General features: G+C 41.6%; 1 protein-coding gene and 1 gene segment (V, D, J or C); both read left to right on the top strand.

Annotated features, from left to right (window-relative positions):
- Positions 1 to 9,642: 9,642 nt before the first annotated feature.
- Positions 9,643 to 10,628, top strand: LOC144986699 (uncharacterized; the record flags this gene model as incomplete). The annotated part of the gene is made up of 2 exons (XM_078934473.1): positions 9,643 to 9,985; positions 10,138 to 10,628. Coding segments are annotated over 2 exons (573 nt in total), but the record flags the coding sequence as incomplete, so codon positions are not given.
- Positions 10,629 to 11,047: 419 nt separating this feature from the next.
- Positions 11,048 to 23,468, top strand: LOC144986777 (immunoglobulin lambda constant 6-like). The segment is given in 3 exon segments: positions 11,048 to 11,065; positions 22,783 to 23,068; positions 23,200 to 23,468. Coding segments are annotated over 3 exon segments (534 nt in total).
- Positions 23,469 to 23,612: the final 144 nt, after the last annotated feature.

Here is a 23,612-nt window from a genome sequence, read left to right as displayed (position 1 = left end):
CAAGCTGTTGTTGTTGTGTTTGTAAACATTGTGTTTGTAAACATTCATTGATTCAACTCTAAACAGGTTGTCTTTGTTAAAAAGACCCAAAGTTTGTGCAGAAACTCAGCTTCCAGCTCTTTGCTCCAAACATCTGGATGCTGTTTTGTGACCTTAAGTCTGATATAGATAGATGGGTAGATAGAATTTATTCCAGGCTCATGGTCCAATCAGTAAAAAGGAGTACACAGACCTACCACGTTTAAAAAAATACAGTGTCAAGAATACACAAGCTGAGGTATAGAGAATAGTTACGGTTAATGTTGTTTCTCTTTTGGCTTGTCCCATCTGGGGTCGCCACAGCGAACAAGTTGCATGGTAAACTTGGCAATGTTTTACGCCGGATGCCCTTCCTGACGCAACCCTCTCAAAGCAACTGGGCTTGGGACCGGCATAGAGGTAGAGAAGGGAACAGGGAGCAGCCTGGAGTTGAACCTGGGTTTCACGGATGGAAGGCGCCGCAAACCAGCACGAGCTAAACCGGCTCCCCAGTTATGGTTAATAAAAAAGTTAATAAAAAAATACTTAATAAAAATAAATTAATTAAAAAAGATAAGAATAAATACCAAGATAAAAAGATTACATATACATAACACACTATAAAACCTTAATTACAAAGACAAGTACAAAGACAGTCCCTCCAGTGTTTCCATAGATTTGACCGGAAACGTATTGCACTAAATCTAATGTTGCTTATAACCAAGATGAGAGTATTCTCTGAAGCGTTTAATCTGCAGATAAATTTGAACATAAGCGAGCGCATGCAAGCCCAGAGAGTGTTAATTCTGAGTGAAACGAAAAGCGAACTAGCACTTGTCCTCCTTGGCTTTTTTAAAAGCAGTCTGACAGCATCATTGTACGCCGCCTGCAGCTTTCTCCTACTGGCACTTTTATAGTCGCCCAAAGATGAGCTGTGTACAGACGAGTGCAAAAAGCTTTAAATAATGTCACCTTGACTCCTTCTGTGCACATACCAAACATTTGAGAAAGAGTGTTGGCTTGCCCATATACCACACGACACTGCCTGTAGATGTCTGCATCATCTGACAAGTCTTCCGAAATGATATGCCCAAGATACTTGATCTTATTAGTACACACAAGGACAGCATTTGACAGGTAAAAATCAGAGAATTTTTGGTTTTTGTCTTCTTTTGTCCGAGAGATCATAATCAGACTTTTTTGTGCATTAAAAATGATGTCATTATCAAGCCCATAAGCAGAACAGATGTTAAGCAATTGTTGAAGTCCAGCAGTACTTGGACTCAACACAACTAGATCATCAGCATACATCAAATGGTTGATAATTAGATCTCCAGCCACACAAACAGTGTGACAGGCGTTAAGTTTGAGAGAAAATTCATCCAAATATAAATTAAACAGAATAGGAGAGAGAATGCCCCCTTGTTTCACCCCGTTGGTGGATTTAAAAGGTTCTGACACCTGGTTTCCCCATTTAACCTGCTTTGTTTGTTGAGCATACCAATACAGCAGAATACGCACAACACATTTGGGTACATCTCTTCGTCAGTTTCATAAATAATTTCTTATGATTTACCCTGTCAATTGCTTTAGAGGCATCTAAAAAACACAGAAAAACAGAGGAATTTAGACTCCTATATTTGTAAATCATTTCTTTAAGAGCATATATACACACGTCAGTACCAAGCTTTTCTTTGAACCCAAATTGATTGTGAGTCGTTCTCACAAACTCTGTAATCATGTCCAGCAGGATTATCTCAAAGAGTTTAGATAGAATATTAGCCAGAGCAATTGGTCTGTAGTTTTCAGTGCAACCAATCTTTCCAGCTTTGTTTTTTAACACTGGTACTAACATTACAGCTATCATGGAGTCTGGTAAAAATCCATGAACAAGAAAAGCTGTAAAACACATTGCAAGTAGTGGAGTTCCCCTTCCACTGGCAAACTTCACATGCTCAGAAGATACCCCATCAAGTCCAGTAGCTTTGTTATTAGACAGTCTGGAGATGGCTTGGTGAACATTATGTGTTGTGATTATACCAGTGGTATCAGCATCATTGACTACATACAGATCAGTCTGGACACAGTTGAATATTCTTATGTAGTGTTGTCGCCATAGCTCTAAAATATTTTCAGTGCCAGAGGCCCCGTCTACCACACATGGAATTGTTTTTATGCCAGCAGTATTAACTTTCACTTCTTTCCAGAAGTTTCGACTGTTGTGACAAAATAGATTCCTAGCCATGGAGTCAGCTCTCATTGCCTGGTCGTTTTTACAAATAAAACGTTTTGCATTCTTGTATCTTACATTGGTAACCCGCTTTTGCTCAAAAACTGGCCCATGCCTTGGTTTCCCAGCGAGAACCCATTCCTTTGAGGCTTCTCGTGCTCTTAAGAAGCTACTAGAATCAAGCAAAGCTTTCGTTATATTCTTGTACAGAGAGGAGATAGCAGAGACATGAGCAGGGTTTTTGCAATTTCCATTTCTACATGTAATTGCTTCTCTAGGCAGAGAAATGGAACTTAATAATGTATCTGAATATACAGAGTACAATGACACTTCATCTTTTGAGAGAGTGCTCCAATCCAAATATGAGGAACTATCAGGATTGTACCTTTGCCTCAAAGGTAAACTCAGCAAATTTATTTGCATCCCAAAAGGAATATGGTCAGCAAATGACAGTTCATAAAAAATCGTAATGTTAGTCAGGGAGGCATGAGCATCAGCTGTTGTAATACAATGGTCTAACCAGGAAGTCATATGCCATGCTTCATTAATGTGTGTAAAACTATCTTCAGGCAGCAAGATTTCAGATGAGAGTGTCAGACCATTATCCACACAGAAATGTTTCAAATGATTTGCAAAAATAGATTTGTTGTCAGAGGCGTGAGAGTTCATATCACCAATAACAAACACATTTAAAAATGTATAATCTTGCATAAAACAGTTAATAAAAGCAAGCCTATTAAGAAACTCTGTTTCATTTTGATGACACTCATAGGGGGTGTACACATTGAGGATGACACATTCCTTGCCGTTCTGTGTTGAGTGTATAGCTATACACCAGTCCACTTCCATCCTTATGATATTTATACAGGAATCAAGTCTTTTATCCCAGAGGATGGCTACTCCCCCTGATATTCGACCTCTTATTATTCCATCACAAATATCCGTCGTGGACTCCCCAGCCCCGTGGAAATTGTCATGTATTGAGTTTAATCCCTCCAAGTCCTGCTTTGTTAAGAAGGTCTCTTGTAAGCAAAGCACATCACATTTTTCCAGCAGTTGGTCTACAACAACTCGGCGGGCTCGGTCCTCTGCACCCTGACCCAAACGCAGGCCACGACGGTTGTAGGAGAGTACTCTTAAATCCATCAGTTCAGCTTTAAGGCACTGCTGCGCTACCAGGAGGTGAAGCCCCGCCCCTCAGTGACAAGGACCACAGAATGGCGAGGACTCAGATGCAGAGTTCTTGGAAAACTTTTATTCCTGAGAACCTGAGATAGGCGTAGGGTTTGGTAAACATCTACACATGATAATCAGGCACAGGACAGAGGGAGACACAGACCATAAATACATATGAGGAGGGACAGCACAGGTGGGAACGATCAGGGATGATTAGGACCACAGCTGTGGGGAAAACAGACATGAACAGGAAAGGGAAGAACTTTCAAAAGAAAACAGGAAGCGACACACGAGGACACAAAAGTCAGACAGGAACTTGACGAAATATGACACTCAGCTTGCTTGGAAGCGCGATGTTTAAACCAGTGACACCAACTTTACGTGGCTCAAAGAATCGCCGCACATAAGCACCAGCTGGCCAGATTTCCGGGTTATACATGTCAGGCACATTATTGCACTCAGCTGAGACTTTGAAGGATGCATATCTATTATTAACAGTGTTCAGCCTCTGGCACATCACCTCCCGGCCAAGTTGCCTCTTGAGATAATCCGATAATGTCTCTGGATCAAGATCGGGAGAGAATTTTGAAGCAAATACACTCACCATTTTTGTGGTGACCATTCGGATATTCCCTGCTGCTCCCGTGCCCATGATTATTTTTTTACCCAGTTTTTTAACTCCGGCCGGATGCGGCTGTTCGTGGGACCTTCTTGTTCGCCATTTGCCTTTTGCCTTTTTTAACAACGTGGCAGGTGTTGGGGCAGGGGGCAGGTGTTGCGTCGAAGAGTGGGGATTCCCATCCTGCTCACCCACACACCCACTCGTCGCAGCACCGGTAGCTCCAGTGGCCTGCGGGGTCTCTGACGTCGATCCACCTCCTTTAACCCCCAGGCCAGTACCAAAGACACGCTGATCGCTGTCCTGAACCATTTCCGTGACACGCTCCAATCTACACACCCAATGATTCACGTCAGTGGTGATTGCACGAAGATCAGCACACACATCCACTTGAAGCTGTAGCGCATCCCATAGCGCTGAAGTCAGCATGTAACCTCTCCACTCTGCTCAGCAGGCCGCAAACATCCTCAAACTTTTATCTTCAACTTTTCAAAGTTTATTTAAAGTTTTGATTTGGAGACAGTGTTGTTGTTAGACACTGATGCTATGAAGCTATGAAGCTACAAAGCTATGATGAAATGCTAAAGAGCTGTTCTGTGTGTCACTTATGTGTTTTCAAGGACCAGTTTCAAGTCACACAATATTTTTACAGACCGGACATTAAGACGTGATGGATAAATACAGCTACATAAATTTATAGGACCTTCATAAAATATTTTGTGTTCTAACAGAATTAAATCCACTGCTTCATGAAATTCTTTCAGTTTAGTGAAGTTCAGCAGGAAAATAACAAACATTATATTTGTCTCAAGCAAAAAGTCTTGATGTCAAATTAATCAGAATTGAGACACAAAGCTGTTCTAATGTCAAGTAAAAATCCCTGATAAAACAATGACTATAAAAAATGACAAAGGTGAAGAAATGGAACCTTTGTCAGAATCTTGAGTGTTCATGTGTTTCATGTCTTTAGGATCACGTATGTTTTTACAATCAGGAGGAAAAACCACTACAGAGGAAGAAAAAGAACATGACCTGATTTAAAATGGGACCAATGCAGGACGAAACCTGCCTTCACCTAAAAATGGTCAAAATAGACTCCAGCAGCCCCGTGAGGGATCAAGTGGGTTTAAGAAATGGATTTAAAGTGATCAGATATGAGGGAGTCCAGTAAAATTTGGATCAAAAAAGTGGATGTTCCTCAGTTTTGACACTGGAACTTTATAAAAGAATAATTGTTGTTAAACTTAACAATTAGTTGTTAGTAGGATGCTAGAAGTTTGAAGCTGGGGTATCTATGGTGCACTGGGGTTCTGTCCTCTATTCCCATCTACTTCTGCCCTCCTTCTCCCCTCTATTATTGATCATTATTAATCATTAGTTCTCCATGCATCTGGTTGGTGCAGTATGATTCAGGTACTGTCCCTCCAGGGGAGTGGGAGCGATTTCAGATTCCAGTATGCTCATCCGTGCTCCTGTACCTGACCGTGTGCCTCGTCTCTGCTCCTACAACTGATTGTGGGTCCTGTCTCTGGCTCGTGTCGCACCCCCAGCCGTCCCCCAACTCATCTGGATGAAGCTCGTCGGCTCGATTTTTAAAAATTTTATTTGTAGAGTTAGATAAGTCAATTTTTTTCTAAGAGTTCTGGTACATCACCTGTCCATCCTGGGGGAGTGTCATGGTAAGTTGGACGGGGCAGACCCAGACACTGAAAACCCGGAAGGAAACTCAGGCGCGTAGCGAAGTAAAGAGTCTTTAATTTCCAAGCAGGAAATAAACAGTTCAGTTTGTTTGTTTGTTACTTCTAGCTTGGAGCTCTGGAGGTGCGTCGACGTAGCAGAAGCTCGTAGCGTCTTGAGAGTTAGGCTGGAGCGGAGCGAGATGTGCGGAGAGGATCCCCGCAGACTGCCTGATGTCTTGGGGCCCGTGGCGAGCGTGGAGCGAGGCGTGACTTGAGGTGAGACTGGAGCGAAGCGTGAGGAAGATCTCCCAGGTGGACACTCGTGGAATGGGAAACCTGAAGGCGGATCGAATAAGCAAGGTAAGTAGAAGGCTAGGACATGAATCACAACTTAACTTGAGATTCAACATGCACCGAGGTAGGCAACGGACTGGCGATGAATGCTGGGCTGGATCTCCTTATGAAAGCAGAGAGGTGATGAGCAGAGTGTCCACAGCTGGTTCCAATCTTCAGGTGCACAGAGAGAGGGGAGGGGAGGAGCACTGACAGAGGCCACCATGACAGGGAGGATCCTTCCTTCATGTGGAGACCCCTGAGGTTTCTTCTGTTTTTTGGAATCCGGTTTATTTAGGAGTTTTTCCTTACCGCGAAAGAGAGTCTAAGGGCAGGGATGTCCAGTTTAGTCTGTTTAGTTAAAGTTTAGTATTCTCCTATTGAATTCTATGTTTGATTTTATGTTTATTTTACAATTACCGCTAAGAAGCCCATTGAGACAACTGTTGTGTGAAAACCATGTAAGGAATTGTTGAAAGAAAAACAAATGAAAGAGTCCAATCTCTGCTGAACAGCTTGAAGGTTGAAAAGTTTCTCAGGCTGAAAGTTTGCAAAAGTTTACAGTTTTTAGAGAGAACAAAACTTTCAGAGTTGAACACCTCCTCTTCCATTTCTATGATATACAGAGATTTTGTTCATTATAAAGCATTTTACTATCAAAGCATAAACACACTTTTCCTGATTGATCTCAATGTTTTGATACCAAAATGACCAAAAAATCAAAGCTGATCAGAACTAAAATCCATCCATCATCTTTGTTTATTTGATCCTGAGTCCCAGGATTTACTGACAGAGTCATAAATCAATGTATTTGTTGCTGCTGCCTTCATGAAAAGGCTGGAATTCATAGATGAAGCCACATTGCAGAGGAATCATCAGAGTCTTTGTTGTCTTTGTCCAACATTCCTGTGTCCAGGAAAGAGGTGGACATTTTCCAGTAGATGAACAACACCCACAGACATGTTGCTCCTCCCAAACAGGAAGTCATGTCAATTCAAAACACTGAGGCTGATGCTCAACTAGACCCTCAGCAACCAAACCAGCAGATGCAGTTAGTTGTTGACTAGAGGAGGAGATTCTCTGACTCCTGTTTCTCTGCATCTAAACATCCAAAAAGCTTCTCTTTTCTTCAGTAGATCCATGTCAGTCCAACTGTTTGAACAGTTTCAGGGAGAGTTTTGCATCTTTACTGCATTGACACAATGACAATAATCCAACATTTTATCAGGTTTTCCAGCTGAATTTATTATTTCATATAAAATATAATAACCTGAAGGTAGAATTATGTTACTTAAAAAAGATTCTTTAGAAATAAAAACCATATACAGTTGTTGTTGTGTTGTTCCTGTTTGTGTTCAACATACTATCATTGTATGAAGTAAAACACTTAAGTGTCTCTGTGTAAAATAATTTGGTGGATAAAAAATGTGTTTGACTGGTTGATATCTACGGGCAAAACTTGATCAGTGACTAGAAAACAGAATTCCAGCTCTAACCAACAACACAGCAGAGTTTCAGAAAGAAGCATTTTCTAAAAGTTCCAGAGTCTCTGTCCTGGACTTTTAGGAACTGATCCTTCCAGAATGTGAATGTGGATTTGAGCTTCTTCATGGTCTACATCTGCAGTTTTCATTGAATCAGCTTCTCTAGTTTCAGAAACACAAACTGCTCTGGTTCAGAGAAATGTTCTGTTGAGACAGAATGGGATTGAAACCCAAAGTGTGGTTTTCTCAGAGGAGCAGAGATCTTTCTGCTTCTGTTTGACTGCATGAAAGCAGCAGAGACCAGAAGTGAGACAGAAACTCTGAGAGTGGAAGTGAGCTCTGAATGCTGAATGTGTCTGTGTTTGGACTCCCAGCAGAACTGTGCTGCTCTCTCATGTTCCTGTGGTTTCAGGAGGAGCAGAAGAAAACAGACTGATGGACTTCAGGATAACTGAACACGTGCACAACTCTACATTTCCTCTTTCATGCTGTCACTTTCTGCATGAATCTTTCATCTAATAACTGCAGGAATATTTGTCATTTTCTTCTCTCATTTCACACAGCAGTTCACCAAGTTCCTCCACTGCAGACAGAGATAGTCATGTTTATCTGAACATTAGAGAAACTCCTCACGGAGCTGAAATATGATCCTGATTCACTCAGACGACACTTTAACAGCACACAGGTTTTTGGAGCACACTTTCTTACTGTGTGTCAAGGGATTACTACATCTTTGGATCTGGAACTAGACTGTTTGTAACGGGTAAGAAGAACCATTTCTGCTCCTTCAGCTGTTTGATTGTAGAAAATGTGTTTCAAGTCAGTTTCTGCTGCTTCAGCTTCACATGTTAGTTTGTTCATCATTAGCAGAGAATTCATCAAGCAGCCATTGTTCCAGAAGAAAAGCTGAATCATTTCTGCAAACATGTTGAAATCTCACTGAACAACTAAACTGATTCTTGATTTCTGCAAATCTGAGTGATGTTCCAAATATTTAGAGTTTGATGGTCTCACTGATTCTGGAACATCTGCTGGTTTCTGAGAACAAGATCAGATCTGAGCTTCAACTGAATTTAACACAAGTTTGGAAACAAAACTGAAGAAAATGATCATTTTATAGAAAATAATGATTCACTGAAAGTTGTTTAAATTGATCATGACTTTAAACTTGTTTAAACTAAATTGAAATTATAAATTATACATAAATTTGAATGATTCAAAGCACTTTGCATAGTTTATTTTTGAGTGTTAATGATTAGAATAGATGTTTAAATTTAATGTTAAAGCGCTTCGAGCTGCACAACTGCATGAGAAGCGCTATATCATACATAAAGTTTGATTGATTGATAAATAAAAATTCACAAAAATGTTGTAAAAATGGTTCTTGAATTTTAACTAATTTAAATAAAATTAAAATAATGCTTTATATATAAATGCATTACATAAATGTAAAAAAAAATTGAAAACATTTAAAGCACTTTACATAATTGAAGTAATTATCATAAAAAAACAAAATACTTTTCTCAGATCAATTATTTTTTAGAACTTGTTTCTTTTCTCTAAAATATCTAGAATTTAAAAAGTCATAAATATAAGATTAAAGGATTTATTTGCTTAAGTTGACATGTTTTTTGGTGTCTTTTAAGGTCCTTTTTGTTCTTGAATATTTTCAAAAATCTAAAAATAGTTTAAAGTAAAAATAAATGTGTTCTGATTTTTGGGATAATGTGAACAATTTTCTGTAAAAAGTAAGATTCTGTAAGTGTTAAAAAATCTATAAATGTTATCATAAAATGATAACATAAATCTTTTGGTAAATTAAATAAAAAAATTGTTTTTTAATTCAGCATATTTAAAATTTTTAAGCACAGATTTAGTGTTTAATTTCCAAATTTCTAAAGATCTTTTTCTTCCAAATGAGTTAGTCTGAGTGTAGAAATGATTTGCAGCCGTCGTGTCTCCTGATGCCGGTTTGATGTGAAGCTGAATCCAGTGAGTGAAGTGAACTTTGTGCTGCATTGATGAGGAGTTTAGTGATCAGAGTTCATGGAGTTTCCAGGATCAGACTGAATGCACTTCTGGAAGCTGCTGTTGACTGTGTGAGTGTGTGTCTGTGCTGCTTGTTGCTGCTGTCAAACTTCAGATGAGTCCGTAGTGAAGCCCGTGGTGAGCGTGTACCCAGCAGCATCCAGAGTCCATGTGGAGGGGAGCAGCTCCCTGCTGTGTCTGGCCTCAGCCATGTTTCCTCCTGTGGTCCAGTTCTCCTGGAAAAGACAGAAGAACAACGGACCACTGGAGGACCTGACCTCTGAAGAGCAGCTGGATCTCAGAGAGTCGGGACGCAGCGCCTCCATCCTGCTGCTCCATCAGCAAGAGGACAGCTCCTATAAATACATCTGCTCCGTCAAACATGAGGGGGGCACAGTGGAGGCCCAAACACAACAAGGTAATGAAGGCTTGGTGACTGTGTTCAACAGAGATTCAGCTTCATGCTGACTCTTTCTGACTCTTTCTCTGTTTCAGAGATTCCTGCACTTCCAGCTGCAGGTTCCACAGCAGCTCCAACATCCCATCCAGCAGCTCCAACATCCCATCCAGCAGCTCCAACATCCCATCCAGCATCTTCCAGCATTCTAGCAGAGGGAACAGCCTCTGTTCCTCCTCTGGACCTGGTGAAGCTGTCCTTCCAGTCTGAGTGCAGGGTGAAGCTGCTCTGCCTGCTGTACTCAGTGCTGATAGTGAAGAGTCTGGTGTACTGCTGTGGACTCTCTCTGCTGATGATCCTCAGAAACAAGGGAGCATCCACCAACTCCAGACATGCTGAATGACTCTTTTCTGCTGGTCTTTTCTCTCCATCAAATCTCCTCCTTTCATCTCATTCATCACTTTGATCACAGTTCTCAAATATTTTTTTATGACTTGCTGTAGATCCTTCATCAAACTGTGTCAGCTGTGTTGTAGAGATGGAACTTTGCAGTTTTCTGCTTTTTCATTTACATTTTCTGTTTATACACATTGATCCATATTCTTACATTTTTTTTACAACAATATTCTCAATAAACTCAAAGACAATTTTCTTGTTTTAAGACATTTAACTGTAAGTTTTTGATTCTTTCAAGAACATCAACAAATCAAAAGTTTCCATGCAGCAGAATAAAGACAGAGAGCAGAGAGGAGGGAGGTTGATGAGTGAACAGCAGCAGATATGAATCTGCTCTCAGTGGTTTGGATTACAGGAAATGCTGCTGACAGACAATCAAACTGCCTGCAGATGTTTGTGTTTGTGCTCTGCAGCCTTCACACCCTGAACTCTGGCTACACAATTGAAAACAAACACAAAAGAAATACACAAACATCATTTTTGTTATTTTGATTATGACAAATATTCAGTTTTGACATTGGTTTCAGTAAATATAGAATCTAAAATATGTGTATTCATATTTTATTTCTTCATGAGGATTCTGAATTCAGAGCTTTAAATGAATCATCACTTCCATTGTCTCTAATCATGGGTAGAGGAGAGAGGGTAAAGAGGGGAAGATGGAGAGGATAAAAACAAAAAATCATGAAAATCTAAAAATAGACAACAACTAAAGTTGTTTGAAACTTAACATTGTTATTGCTATTAAGGACTGAGGCGTTGTTCTGAAGTTCACCACTAGAGGACGCCGTCGTTGTTTGAGTAAATCCAATTCTAAATTGTAAACAGAAGTAAACAGAGCAGCAAACACAATATTTTAAAGAGCAGTTGGGGTTTCTAAGCTTAAGTGTGCGTCCATGAGAGCAGTGAGACCATTTTTGTGTTTGTTTAGGGTAAAATCTGTTTTGTTTTGTTTTTTGTGTGGATTTTTTCTGCTCGCTTAACAAGTTAAGCTAGTTTTGGTTAGAAATTCTAGAATATTGGATTGAATTAGTTCCTCCAGTTAATATCATAAGTTTTCTGGGTATAATATTCTGGGTATAATAATGCTATAAGAGGTTTGTGGAATGTTTCCAAATGCAGATCCAACAGGCTAAGTGGATATTATTAAGACATCCTGTTGCTAAATTATTGAATCATGAATATTATTATTTTGGGTTTGGTTATAGAATTTGGTTTATTCTAATTGTATTATTTTTTTCTTGATTCTGTTGTAGAACCACACACACAGACACATGTGCAAAACAGGCATGGATGTATCTTCTAATGTAAATCCAACTACATTAAAGAAGAAAAAGGTCAAAGGTCATCATTTGGTCTGTGGTTGTTTGGGGATTAAACACACACTTGACCAGTTTGCTCTCTGTGATCATCAGCATCCAGAACCCATATTAGAGACAGAAGTCTTCAATCTAAATGCTGGAAATGACTGTTTACTGAGAGGAAGCTTGAAGCAGATTCTCACCTGAACACACCTGTTTACTCCTTGCATGTGTGTTTTTTTGTGTGATGAAAATTAGTGTGTATTTATAAAAGGATAGATAAAAATTGGTAGGTGACTGTTTGATGGACAACATTCAAATCGTCAAAAATCTGATATCAGGTAAGAATACAGAATTTTACATACAATTACATACATTACATACAGACAAAAAAAACTGTTTTGTTGTTTTTACAAAAAAACAAAAAAAGTTTCACTCAAACGTCTTATTATTTTGTCCTAATGAGGACATTGAAAACATCAGAGAAAAATCTTCATGAGATCAATGAGAACCAAAGAAAAAAACTGGAATCTTGTCTTTGTGACGATCAGGTCAAAAGTTTTCACACAAAGATCTCCTGAAATGTTTCTAATGGAGGAAAACAGACTTCATGGTTTAGAATCTTCCATTAAAAAGTAACTGAAATATCTCTGAAACCATTACTTTTCATTTAAAGCAGCTGGAGAGCGCCCCCACATGGCTGTTTAGGAACTTCCCTGTGTTAACAGATGAGAATCATTGATATTTTTCTCTAGACATAAACAGTGTAGAAAACATTTCCAGCAGCTTCCAGCATCAACATGAGTTCATCATGGATCACAGAGATTCATCAAGAAACAGAACATGAATTGATACTTGTGTATTTTCTCCACAGCTGTTAAACAGCAGATAACAGTGTGTGTTTGTGAGTTCAGCATCAAGCTGAGTGTGTTTGTGGAACATGAATGTGTTGGAGTGTTTGTGCATCATGTGACCCAGATTCTCTTCATCTGCTGTCAGATTCAAATCAGGAAGATGAAACCACACAGCAGCTTCAGCTGAGCTGTCCGTCTGCAGCAGCAGTCTTCTCTGTGAGCTGCAGGGGCTGATGGGAGCTTGGAGGAGGAGTCCCGAAGAACGTGGTCCTGCTCTCATCTCACAGCTCTTAGGTCCTTCTTTGTCCTCAGCTGCATCAGAACGCCACTTCTCCTCAGGTTGAGCAGAGGAAACACGGCTGAACAAAATGCTTTTCCTCCCAGCTGCTGCTCTGTGCTGTCTGTGTTCAGGTGAGTGTTTGCAGCCAATCAGGAGCCAACCAGGTCTACCTGGAACAAACACTGTCATCCTGACCTTCACCTGTCTGTCTGTGTCTCTGCAGCACTGGTTGCCATGGCAGCAGAACTGATTCAGGAGGATTTAACATTGACCAGGAGAGTTGGTGAAAGTGTCTCTTTCAGCTGTGGAGGAATTCAGGAGTGTTATGATAGCTACAGATTCTGGTCCCAGAAGAAAGAAACATAAACATTTAAAATATTTATTTATTTTTATGGAAGCAGTTGTGGAATCAACAAACCTTATAATCATCCTCAACAAGATGATTTCTCAGCTGAAAAAACCCAGAGTGGATGTGAATTGAAGATCAATAAAGTCAAAGTGGATCATTCAGCCTCCTACTACTGCAGCTGCTATAAATACAATCCTCCACAGTGAGAAATGATCCCTGCAGGCTGAACAAAAACCTGCAGATGAACAGATGTTAGTGTTTGTGACAGAAAGAGAGCAGGAAACCACAGCCAGGTTCACATGTTTCACCTCCATCTCACACAGACTCACAAACTCACTGAATTTAGGATTAAGGCACCAAATGAAAACACAATCAAATCAAATCAAACTTTATTTGTAAAACAAAAAGTTCTTTTCATGACACACAACTCAAAGTGTTTTACAGCTAAAAATCAACCCACCCCATTGCCCCCCCTTCCCCTCCATTGACACATTGACCCCATGACCCCACACACAATGAATCCAGACATGAAATCATGACTGTAGTTCTAAAAGACACTCATGGCTTGACTCTGCAGGAAATGAAATGAAATCCTGAAATCATGAACCTGTTCTAATTCCTTTGTTCCTTTGTCCAAATGTGTGGAGAATAAATGATCTCTTTCTGAGTTTCATGAATGCAGAAACCAGAGTGACAGCTTCTGCAGACACAGAAACTCAGAAATCAGTGAGTCTGAAAAAGCTGAGCTTTCAGTCTGCTTTCAATGCAGTGATTAGCAGCTGCTCAGAGAAACACACAAAACAAAGAAGACTGTGGATCTGGCAAAGTTCTGACAATCTGTTTTTTCCAGATGATTCCTTGATGGACTGCTCACCATCTTCTGTCCTTTTGTCCACCTGCTAAACCTCCAGAAAAGTCCACATAGCTGTCAATGCTTAGTCAGCCTTTAGAGAACATCTGCTGCTCTGCAGCCTTCAGATCCACTGAACTGAACTGTTTCTCTGCTTCTCCTTATTTTCAAACTGGAAATAGAGAAAACTCCAGTTTGAACATCAGTGTGAGAACAAACACATTCAACATTCCAGGCCTGTTATTTCTCTAAGCACAGTTTTCTAACATGTTGGAAAACAGCAACTGGAAACATTTAGAGACACAAACTTTATTTATTATTATATTGTTTTTAATATTAAGTTACTGCAAGTTCAGTTGAGTCCTGGATTTAATGGAACATTAAAAATGAGTGACATACGGTGTTAAGAGGTGAATAAAAATAACTAATAAACTGGAATCATGTCAGATGATTACATTCAGTTTTGTTAATTATATCTAAATCATTTCTGTCCATTTGTTTTTAGAGGGTAACTCAGTCCTGTCTGAACTTCATCTGATTGATTCTCCTGTTAAATATTGTCATCATCAGTCTGCAGACATTATTCTACAAATGTTTACATTCCAGCTTTTAGCAAAAATTTTCTTGTCTTTATTAATCTGAGCTTTGAGTTTTGTCTGTTTGGTTCTCGATACTTATTTTCTTTTTTTTCTTTTTCTTTTTTTTAACTTGTCCTGTCCAACAGCTAGGCAGACAGATGAGAACTGAGGGCCTCTTGTGTTTGACATATTTTACTTTAACAACAGGGGTTATTAATCTTCAGACAATACCAAAGGTATGTCTGAATAAACCCCTTTTGTAATTGAGGTCAAACTTTATTAATTTCAATCATGTTTGAAAATCTTTGGTGTTACATACCTTTGGTTTGTCTGAAGATTAATAACCCCTCTTGTTAAAGTAAAATATGTCCAACACAAGAGGCCCTCAGCTCTCATCTGTCTGCCTAGCTGTTGGACAGGACAAGTTAAAAAAATAAAAATTAAAAAAAAAAAGAAAATCTTTGGTGTTGGACCAGACGGAAAAGGAAAGGAGGGAAGAAGAGAGAGGGATGTTAGGGGAGGGGGGGTAGGAGGGTGATAGTGGGAGGGGGGGGGGGGGTGAGACCATGAAGCAGCGTAGACAGCAAGTTTACCAGTTGTTTATCATTACAGTAAGGTTCAAATGTAGTACAAAAAGGGCGGGGCCTGTCCACACACACACTCAAATGTTATAAACACACCTGCTAGCTCCAAAAATGTCCACATGTCAACATGTACACAAAACAGATAGTGTTCACACACGCATACCTATGCCTTTAAACCAACTAGTGTGAGATATTTCAGTCATTCAATCATGCAAACTATTAGTGCAAAGGTGAGCTAACACCTGTGTTCAGGTGAGTGTTTATGTTCTTCTAAAATGGATGGTGGAATGTGAAAAGAAGGAGGGGGAGCGCGCAGCCATCCCCACACCAAGACTCCCGCCGCAGCAGAACCAGAACCAGAACCCCCCAACGCCACACGGCAGCAGGCAGGGGACAACCGCCCCCCGGGCGACCAAATCCGCCACCCAGGCCAGGACCAGCAGGACCGCCGCGAGGCCCCCAGAGCCAGAGATCAGGGAAGCACGGGAGGAAAGAGAGCGGCGCCCCAGCCCAACCAGGAGAGCAGTCCCCCCGCCGCGCTGGAAGAGCCCAACCAACCCCCCCCCCCGAGCGGAGAGAGCACCGCCGGGCCCAGGAAACCGGCACCCAGGGGACACGGCAGCTGTTGCCAAGGGCCCCGTTCCCCCCCACCAGGGATGGGGTAGGGGACAGATGGTCCTGGGTCCCACTTTCCTTGCAAAATTTGTGTGCGTGTACGTGTGTTTGTGAGGGTGTGTGTTTTATGTTGGAATGTATATTTTGAGGGGGGAGGGGTGTGTGTACTAAGGGGAGTGCAGTTAAAATTGGCGGGTAGGACACTGAGGGGACATCTCCTGATTACTCACAGTGATGTCCCCTCACCCTCCCCACCAAGGGGCCCTAAATGTCTAAGGTGCGGTTAAAATTGGCGGGTAGTGTGCTAGGAGGACATCTGCTGCTTGCTGGCAGTGGTGTCCAAGCACCCCCCCACCAAGGGCCCTAAATGTCTAAGGTGCAAACAAAACCGAAAGAGGGGGGGCCCACTCCATACGGCAACCATGGGAGGGGTACCACTGCCAAGTAGCTCCCCCCAGCCCCCCCCCAGCATAGGGGCCAGGTCGCCCTAGCCCAGGGACCCCATCCCCGGAGGCGCCGAAACCCCAGGCCCAGCACCACCCACCCCACACGGAGAGAGAGGAGCCAGAAAGTGCCGCCCCCCCGGAGCAAGCCCAGGCCCCCACCCCCAAGCACCAGCCTTAGAAGAGCTCTGGTCAGGCCTGGACGGGACCTAGGCAGCCAATCAGCCGGGGCAACCGCCGAATGCCTCAGCGGAGACTCCGACCCGTCAACCCCCCAAGGTCCTGTACCAATAGCGGGCCCCCCTCCCCCCCAAAATGCCCCAACACAGGACAGGGCCAACAAGCCCCCCCACCCCCACCCCACCCCAGACCCCGCAGATGAAGCGGATGACACCCAGAGCGACCGGGGGTCCCAAGAGGGTTGTCCCGTCCTGTCCCAGAGCCAGGGAAGTTGCTGATCCCAGCCCCAGGTGTAGATGCTTATTTTCAGAGGCGATTCTGGTCAGTTTTGTGCCCTGGATGAAACACTGGACCCCCCCCCCCAGCTCCGCCCCCAAGAACTTAAAGCCTGCATACATTTTATAAAAAAAATCTTAAATCTTGTTGTTTTTTTTTACTCCAAATGGTGAAACTTTTCTTTATGGTGGGTCTTATAGTGGTGCTGAATGTTGTATTTTCTGAGCACCTGTGGCCTGTTGATGACATACCAAGCACGCAATTCAGCTCTGTGAACACATAAAACTGTCCACTTTTCCTGGAAGGTTTAGGACTTCACTTCAACCCTTTTTAATTTTGACAACATTGTGGTCATTATTGTGTCACTGCTGATCATTCTTATAGCAATTTAACAGAGATGAAGCTCACAGGGAACCAAACTACTCCCTACCCAGATGAGGAGCTGTTAGGTTTCGCTATTGGCAGGTGCAGAGATATGCTTTTCCCCTGTTTTTCTTGTCCTTTGCTCCCCCTAATGGCGGAATTGTGCATTTCGGTTATTTCTTTAAAAAATCACAGCTAGCCACAGGAATGGACTAGTGCTTTCTGTTTTAAACATCCTTATGATTTTTACTCTTCACGTGTGGGCCGGACTAAACCACCTGGCGGGTTGCTTACGGCCCGCGGGCCGTGTGTTTGACACCGCTGTCTACTACAAGCAGAAACTCTTTCTTTTGTTGATGCAGCCATATAACTTTTTTGATCGGCGTATAATCTTCATTCGCCATCATTAAAATCTCAGACTGTCTTTATGTACTTGCCGTGCAGGTGCGTTTACCTAGGTTACCAAGTCGAGCGTAATTACGCCAACTCATATCTTTTGGAAACGACATACCCAGAGTAAGCAAGATCAGGCGGATTTCAGCCAGAGTTCAGGCTTAAACTCAGTGTAGTTTAAATATGCTTATTGGAATACCCCGTGCTGTTCTTGTTGTTGTTGTGTCTGTAAACATTAGCTGTGTTTACATGCACAAAAGTAATCGGTAAGAACGCCTGATCGTAAGGAAAATGCGTCATGTAAACACGCCGTTCGGAATAGTCTGCCCCGATCAGACTCGTTCAGGTCAAAATTTCTGTCCAATCAAGATAGGTGGGTTATGCCGATTGATTATCCGATTGTGTTGCATGTAAACGGTTCATTCCGATCGTGTCTCACTACTCTGGTTTACGTCACTCATAGACGGTGCCGTGCTTCAGAGAAAGTTTTGGAGCTCAAACAGGTCCGACCGGCTGCTCTGCAGACGCCCGGTGCGAAGCGCCGCTCCGCTCTTGCCTCGCTCTCGCCCCGCTTTTGCCCCGCTGGCTCTTCGCCTCTCCCCTCTCTTACACCCCTCACGAAGGGGTTGCGGGGGAGGAGTGCTTCGTGCGCGGTCTAGACTTGGGTGCCGGTGGACCGAGCAAACTGTGTCTCTGAGCAGAGAAGCTGGACTTAACAATGTGTGTTTTAGGGGAGGATGCTTTGTTACGTGTGCGTTTTGTTGATTTGTTATGTGTGGGAGACTTTGGTCTGCGATCCGTCTCGCCGCTCTGGGTTAGCGGTTGCAGGACTCAGGAGAACTGTGTGTCCGAGCTGAGACGGACTTCCAGCTCAGACAGCGGCTCTGGAGCGGTGTGTGTGTTTTTCAAAGCAGAAATGCCGCTCAGTCCTCAGAAACCATTGAAACAATCAGGTCAACTTGTGTTTCCAGTCATGTCCCGACTAAATAAAGGCTGATGTTAGTCCCATATATTTACGTGCAGCCAAGATGCAGATTGCTGTGTTTCCTGCATGGATTTTATATTCATCTAAGGCTAATGTTGTTAGCGCGTGTTAGCTTCTCTTGACCCTGGCTTCTTCCAGCTCCGTTCTTCCACAAAAAAACCACTGACCACACGGATTAAAAATAAAATGATGAGCAAAAAGGCACTTCATAATATTCATAATAATAATAAAAGCAAGTTTGGAAGATCGTCTTGTATATTACTGAAATGCTACATAAACGGATATGGCAGCAAGGTTTGTTTACTGTAGGACTCATTTCCTCTTCTGGTATTTTCAACACTACTGCGCATGCCCAAATGATTTATTCCGACCTTAAGTGTGTCCCATGTGAACGTTTGTTATAGTCGGAAAAGGTTTTTTGTGTCAATGTGCACGGTTGGATTTTAATCCGACCATTGATCCGATCAAGTTATTTTGTCCATGTAACCACAAAGTTCAGCAGGAAAATAACAAACATTATATTTGTCTCAAGCTAAAAGTCTTGATGTCAAATTGATCAGAATTGCGACACAAAGCTGTTCTAATGTCAAGTAAAAATCCCTGATAAAATAATGACCATAAAAAATGACAAAGGTGAAGAAAAGTGTTCATGCGTTTCATGGCTTTAGGATCACGGATGTTTTTACAATCAGGAGGAAAAACCACTACAGAGGAAGAAAAAAAACATTACCTGATTTTAAAATAGGACCTATTCAGGGCGTAGTCTGCCTTCACCCAAGAATAGCCAAAATAGACTCCAGCAGCCCTGTGACCCTGTGACCCCATGAGAGATCTAGTGGGTTTAGGAAAATGGATTTAAAGTGTTCAGATATGAGGGAGTCCAGTGAGGTTTGGATGAAAAAAGTGGTTGTTCCTCAGTTTTTTTTAAATAACTTGGGAGTGAGTGGAAAAATTGTAAGCAAAATCATTTATTTTATTTTTATGATAATTTTCACAGACATCATTTTATAACATTAAAGCACCAGAAATTGAAGTTGAGAAAATACCAAAAATAGTTACTGAGGGTCAAATGTGTGCTTAACACATCTGTATACTGGAATTCGTTTATAGTATTTATACAAAGGAAGAGTGTTCTATCCATGTCCATAAAAGAAATATTCTCAAATATGTTCTTGTGTGTATTTTATATACTGTTAGCTGTTATTGGATGAATGCTGAAATATTCAGTTCTTTCATTGTAAATCTGACTCCAAAGGAGTCAAGGCCTCACCAGCCATCAACCCCCCCTCACATCTCTGACTGCAAGCTCTCATCTGTGAGGCAGGTGCGATATTTTGATTTGATGTAGTTCACAGGTTGATCCAAAGATGGACAATACCCCAAATGCTTATGTCTTCATGTTCCTATAACTGTCAGGAAGAGCATTCCATGTGTCATAGACAAGTTTCTCTGGTTTTGGGAGGCTTTCAATTTACCTCCACTTGTGGCTTTGGCCAAGCTGGGCTTTCTAGCGAGTGACGTCTTCAAGCTCGGCTGTCAGACGTTTGAATTTGAACACCCATAAATCTTTGTCGGCTATATCAGCCATTTCCATTTCAAGGTCAGCTTGATTTACTCCTGGAATTGTGCTCAACGTGGACGGATCGATCTTCAGAGGTGTGACAGGAAAAGAGAGTTTCATTTTTTTCCTTTCAGAACTCGCAAAATCTGCTTCCAAATGCAGTTTGCAACAATCACACCTTGTAAATAATCACCGTTGAGGGTGTCATAATGCTGGACTTTTTTTAATTCTCTCAGGGGGGGGGGAAGTGGGACAGTGTGCCTCGCTGTACATCTCTGGCAAAGACAGTCAGCTTGAATGACAGAACAGCTTCAAGCATTTGCAGTGCAGTGCCCCCCCCCCTGCAGACGTTCATTCAGCTTGTCACAGTCATATCCACCAAAAAGTGCAGTTTTTCGAGCCTCTCAGTATTCTCCAGTTGCGGGTAGTTCAGGTCTTTGCTTTTCAGGAATGTTTTCACGTGTTCTAAACAGACGACAAAGCAACGCCAAACCTCCCCCCTGGACAGCCATCTGACTTTGTTGTCTAGCAGGAGATCGGAATATTTGCTTTCAACTTCCTCAAGCAATGCACGGAACTGATGGTAGTTCAATGCTTTTGCAATGATCTTCTTCACCATCTTGATGACAAGGTTCATCACCGCCACACACTCCGATAGGAATGTTTGTGCACACAGTGCCTCTTGATGCAAGATGCAGTGGAATGCAAGCAGATCTCGATCCAATTCTGTAGCAAAGTCACAAACCCCCTTTTTGATGCTCTAATGCTGGGTGCCCCATCTGTAGCCACTGAAATCAGGTGGTTGGTGTTTATTCCATTGTCATTTAAATACTTCAGCACAGCCTCACATGTCCCCCTCCCCCGTGTTTGGCCTTTCAGTGCTATTAATTGGATCATTTCTTCTTGCGGCCCTTTGGAGTGCCTTCAAGTAGTCCACCATCTGTGAACAGTTTTCCACGCTTTATTATCTCCCGGGTTGCAACAAAACTCGCAGCAGAAGTGGAGTTTGGAGATGCAATCCACTTCTTAAATATAATTTTGTGCTCCTCTAATTTCTCCAGAAGTAATGGAATTGCACTTTTTCTCTCTTTCCCAACTAGATACTCGGTTACAAATGTAGCCTGCCTTCCCTGGAAATGTCTTTAAACATTACTCATTTTGTTATTTGATATCTGTGGTTCTAGGAGGAGCAGAAGAAAACAGACTGATGGACTTCAGGATAACTGAACACGTGCACAACTCTACCTTTCCTCTTTCATGCTGTCACTTTCTGCATGAATCTTTCATCTAATAACTGCAGGAATATTTGTCATTTTCTTCTCTCATTTCACACAGCAGTTCACCAAGTTCCTCCACTGCAGACAGAGACAGTCATGTTGATCTGAACATTAGAGAAACTCATCATGGAGCTGAAATATGATCCTGATTCACTCAGATGACACTTTAACAGCACACAGGTTTTTGGAGCACACTTTCTCACTGTGTGAGTCGGGCTATTACTATGACTACCTCATCTTTGGATCTGGAACTGGACTGTTTGTAACGGGTAAGAAGAACCATTTCTGCTCCTTCAGCTGTTTGATTGTAGAAAATGTGTTTCAAGTCAGTTTCTGCTGCTTCAGCTTCACATGTTAGTTTGTTCATCATTAGCAGAGAATTCATCAAGCAGCCATTGTTCCAGAAGAAAAGCTGAATCATTTCTGCAAACATGTTGAAATCTCACTGAACAACTAAACTGATTCTTGATTTCTGCAAATCTGAGTGATGTTCCAAATATTTAGAGTTTGATGGTCTCACTGATTCTGGAACATCTGCTGGTTTCTGAGAACAAGATCAGATCTGAGCTTCAACTGAATTGAACTGAAGTTTGGAAATGAAACGGAAGATAATCATCATTATGAAGTAAATAATGATTCACAAAAAAGTTGGTTAAAATGGTCTTGACTTTAAATTTTTAATTAAATTGAAATTAATATTTCAGAAATAAATGTAAAGTAAAAAGGTGAAAAATAGAAAAATACAAAGCACTTTGCATAATTTAAGTTCAAGTGTTAATGAAGTAATTATCATTAAAAAATTGATTATTCAGATCAATTAATGATCATAACATTTTATTTGCGTTTCTATGTAAAATATTTAGAATCTAAACAGTTTGACAATCGAGAAAGTCATTTATGTGAGATGAAACGGTTTATTTGACAAACTTGATATGTTTTTGGTCTCTATTTTCTATCTTGAATATTTTCAAAAATATAAGTTGTTTTTGAAATTTTTAGACCAACAAACCAACAAATTACCAATTGTTTTTTGTAATAAAATGACTAATGTTCTGGATGATATAATTTTAAATGTTAAAAAATGCAAAAATATTATCATAGAGAGACACAAATAAATCATTTAATAAACTTTGAAACAGATGTTGCTTGATTCAATTCAGCATATTTAATATTTTTAATCACATATTTAATGTTTAATTTCCAAATTTCTAAAAATGTTTTTTTTCCAAATGAGTTAGTCTGAGTGTAGAAATGATTTGCAGCCGTCGTGTCTCCTGATGAGGGTTTGATGTGAAGCTGAATCCAGTGAGTGAAGTGAACTTTGTGCTGCATTGATGAGGAGTTTAGTGATCAGAGTTCATGGAGTTTCCAGGATCAGACTGAATGCACTTCTGGAAGCTGCTGTTGACTGTGTGAGTGTGTGTCTGTGCTGCTTGTTGCTGCTGTCAAACTTCAGATGAGTCCGTAGTGTAGCCCGTGGTGAGCGTGTACCCAGCAGCATCCAGAGTCCATGTGGAGGGGAGCAGCTCCCTGCTGTGTCTGGCCTCAGCCATGTTTCCTCCTGTGGTCCAGTTCTCCTGGAAAAGACAGAAGAACAACGGACCACTGGAGGACCTGACCTCTGAAGAGCAGCTGGATCTCAGAGAGTCGGGACGCAGCGCCTCCATCCTGCTGCTCCATCAGCAAGAGGACAGCTCCTATAAATACATCTGCTCCGTCAAACATGAGGGGGGCACAGTGGAGGCCCAAACACAACAAGGTAATGAAGGCTTGGTGACTGTGTTCAACAGAGATTCAGCTTCATGCTGACTCTTTCTGACTTTTTCTCTGTTTCAGAGGTTCCTGCACTTCCAGCTGCAGGTTCCACAGCAGCTCCAACATCCCATCCAGCAGCTCCAACATCCCATCCAGCATCTTCCAGCATTCTAGCAGAGGGAACAGCCTCTGTTCCTCCTCTGGACCTGGTGAAGCTGTCCTTCCAGTCTGAGTGCAGGGTGAAGCTGCTCTGCCTGCTGTACTCAGTGCTGATAGTGAAGAGTCTGGTGTACTGCTGTGGACTCTCTCTGCTGATGATCCTCAGAAACAAGGGAGCATCCACCAACTCCAGACATGCTGAATGACTCTTTTCTGCTGGTCTTTTCTCTCCATCAAATCTCCTCCTTTCATCTCATTCATCACTTTGATCAGTTCTCAAATGTTCTTCATGACTTGCTGTAGATCCTTCATCAAACTGTGTCAGCTGTGTTGTAGAGATGGAACTTTGCAGTTTTCTGCTTTTTCATTTACATTTTCTGTTTCTACAC

The sequence above is a fragment of the Oryzias latipes genome, chromosome 17 (genome assembly GCF_053564925.1).
Source record: "Oryzias latipes strain Hd-rR chromosome 17, Olatipes_Hd-rR_3.1".
NCBI lineage: Eukaryota > Metazoa > Chordata > Actinopteri > Beloniformes > Adrianichthyidae > Oryzias > Oryzias latipes.
The sequence above is the reverse complement of the archived record's forward strand: the minus strand, read 5'-3'. Positions and strand labels throughout refer to the sequence as shown.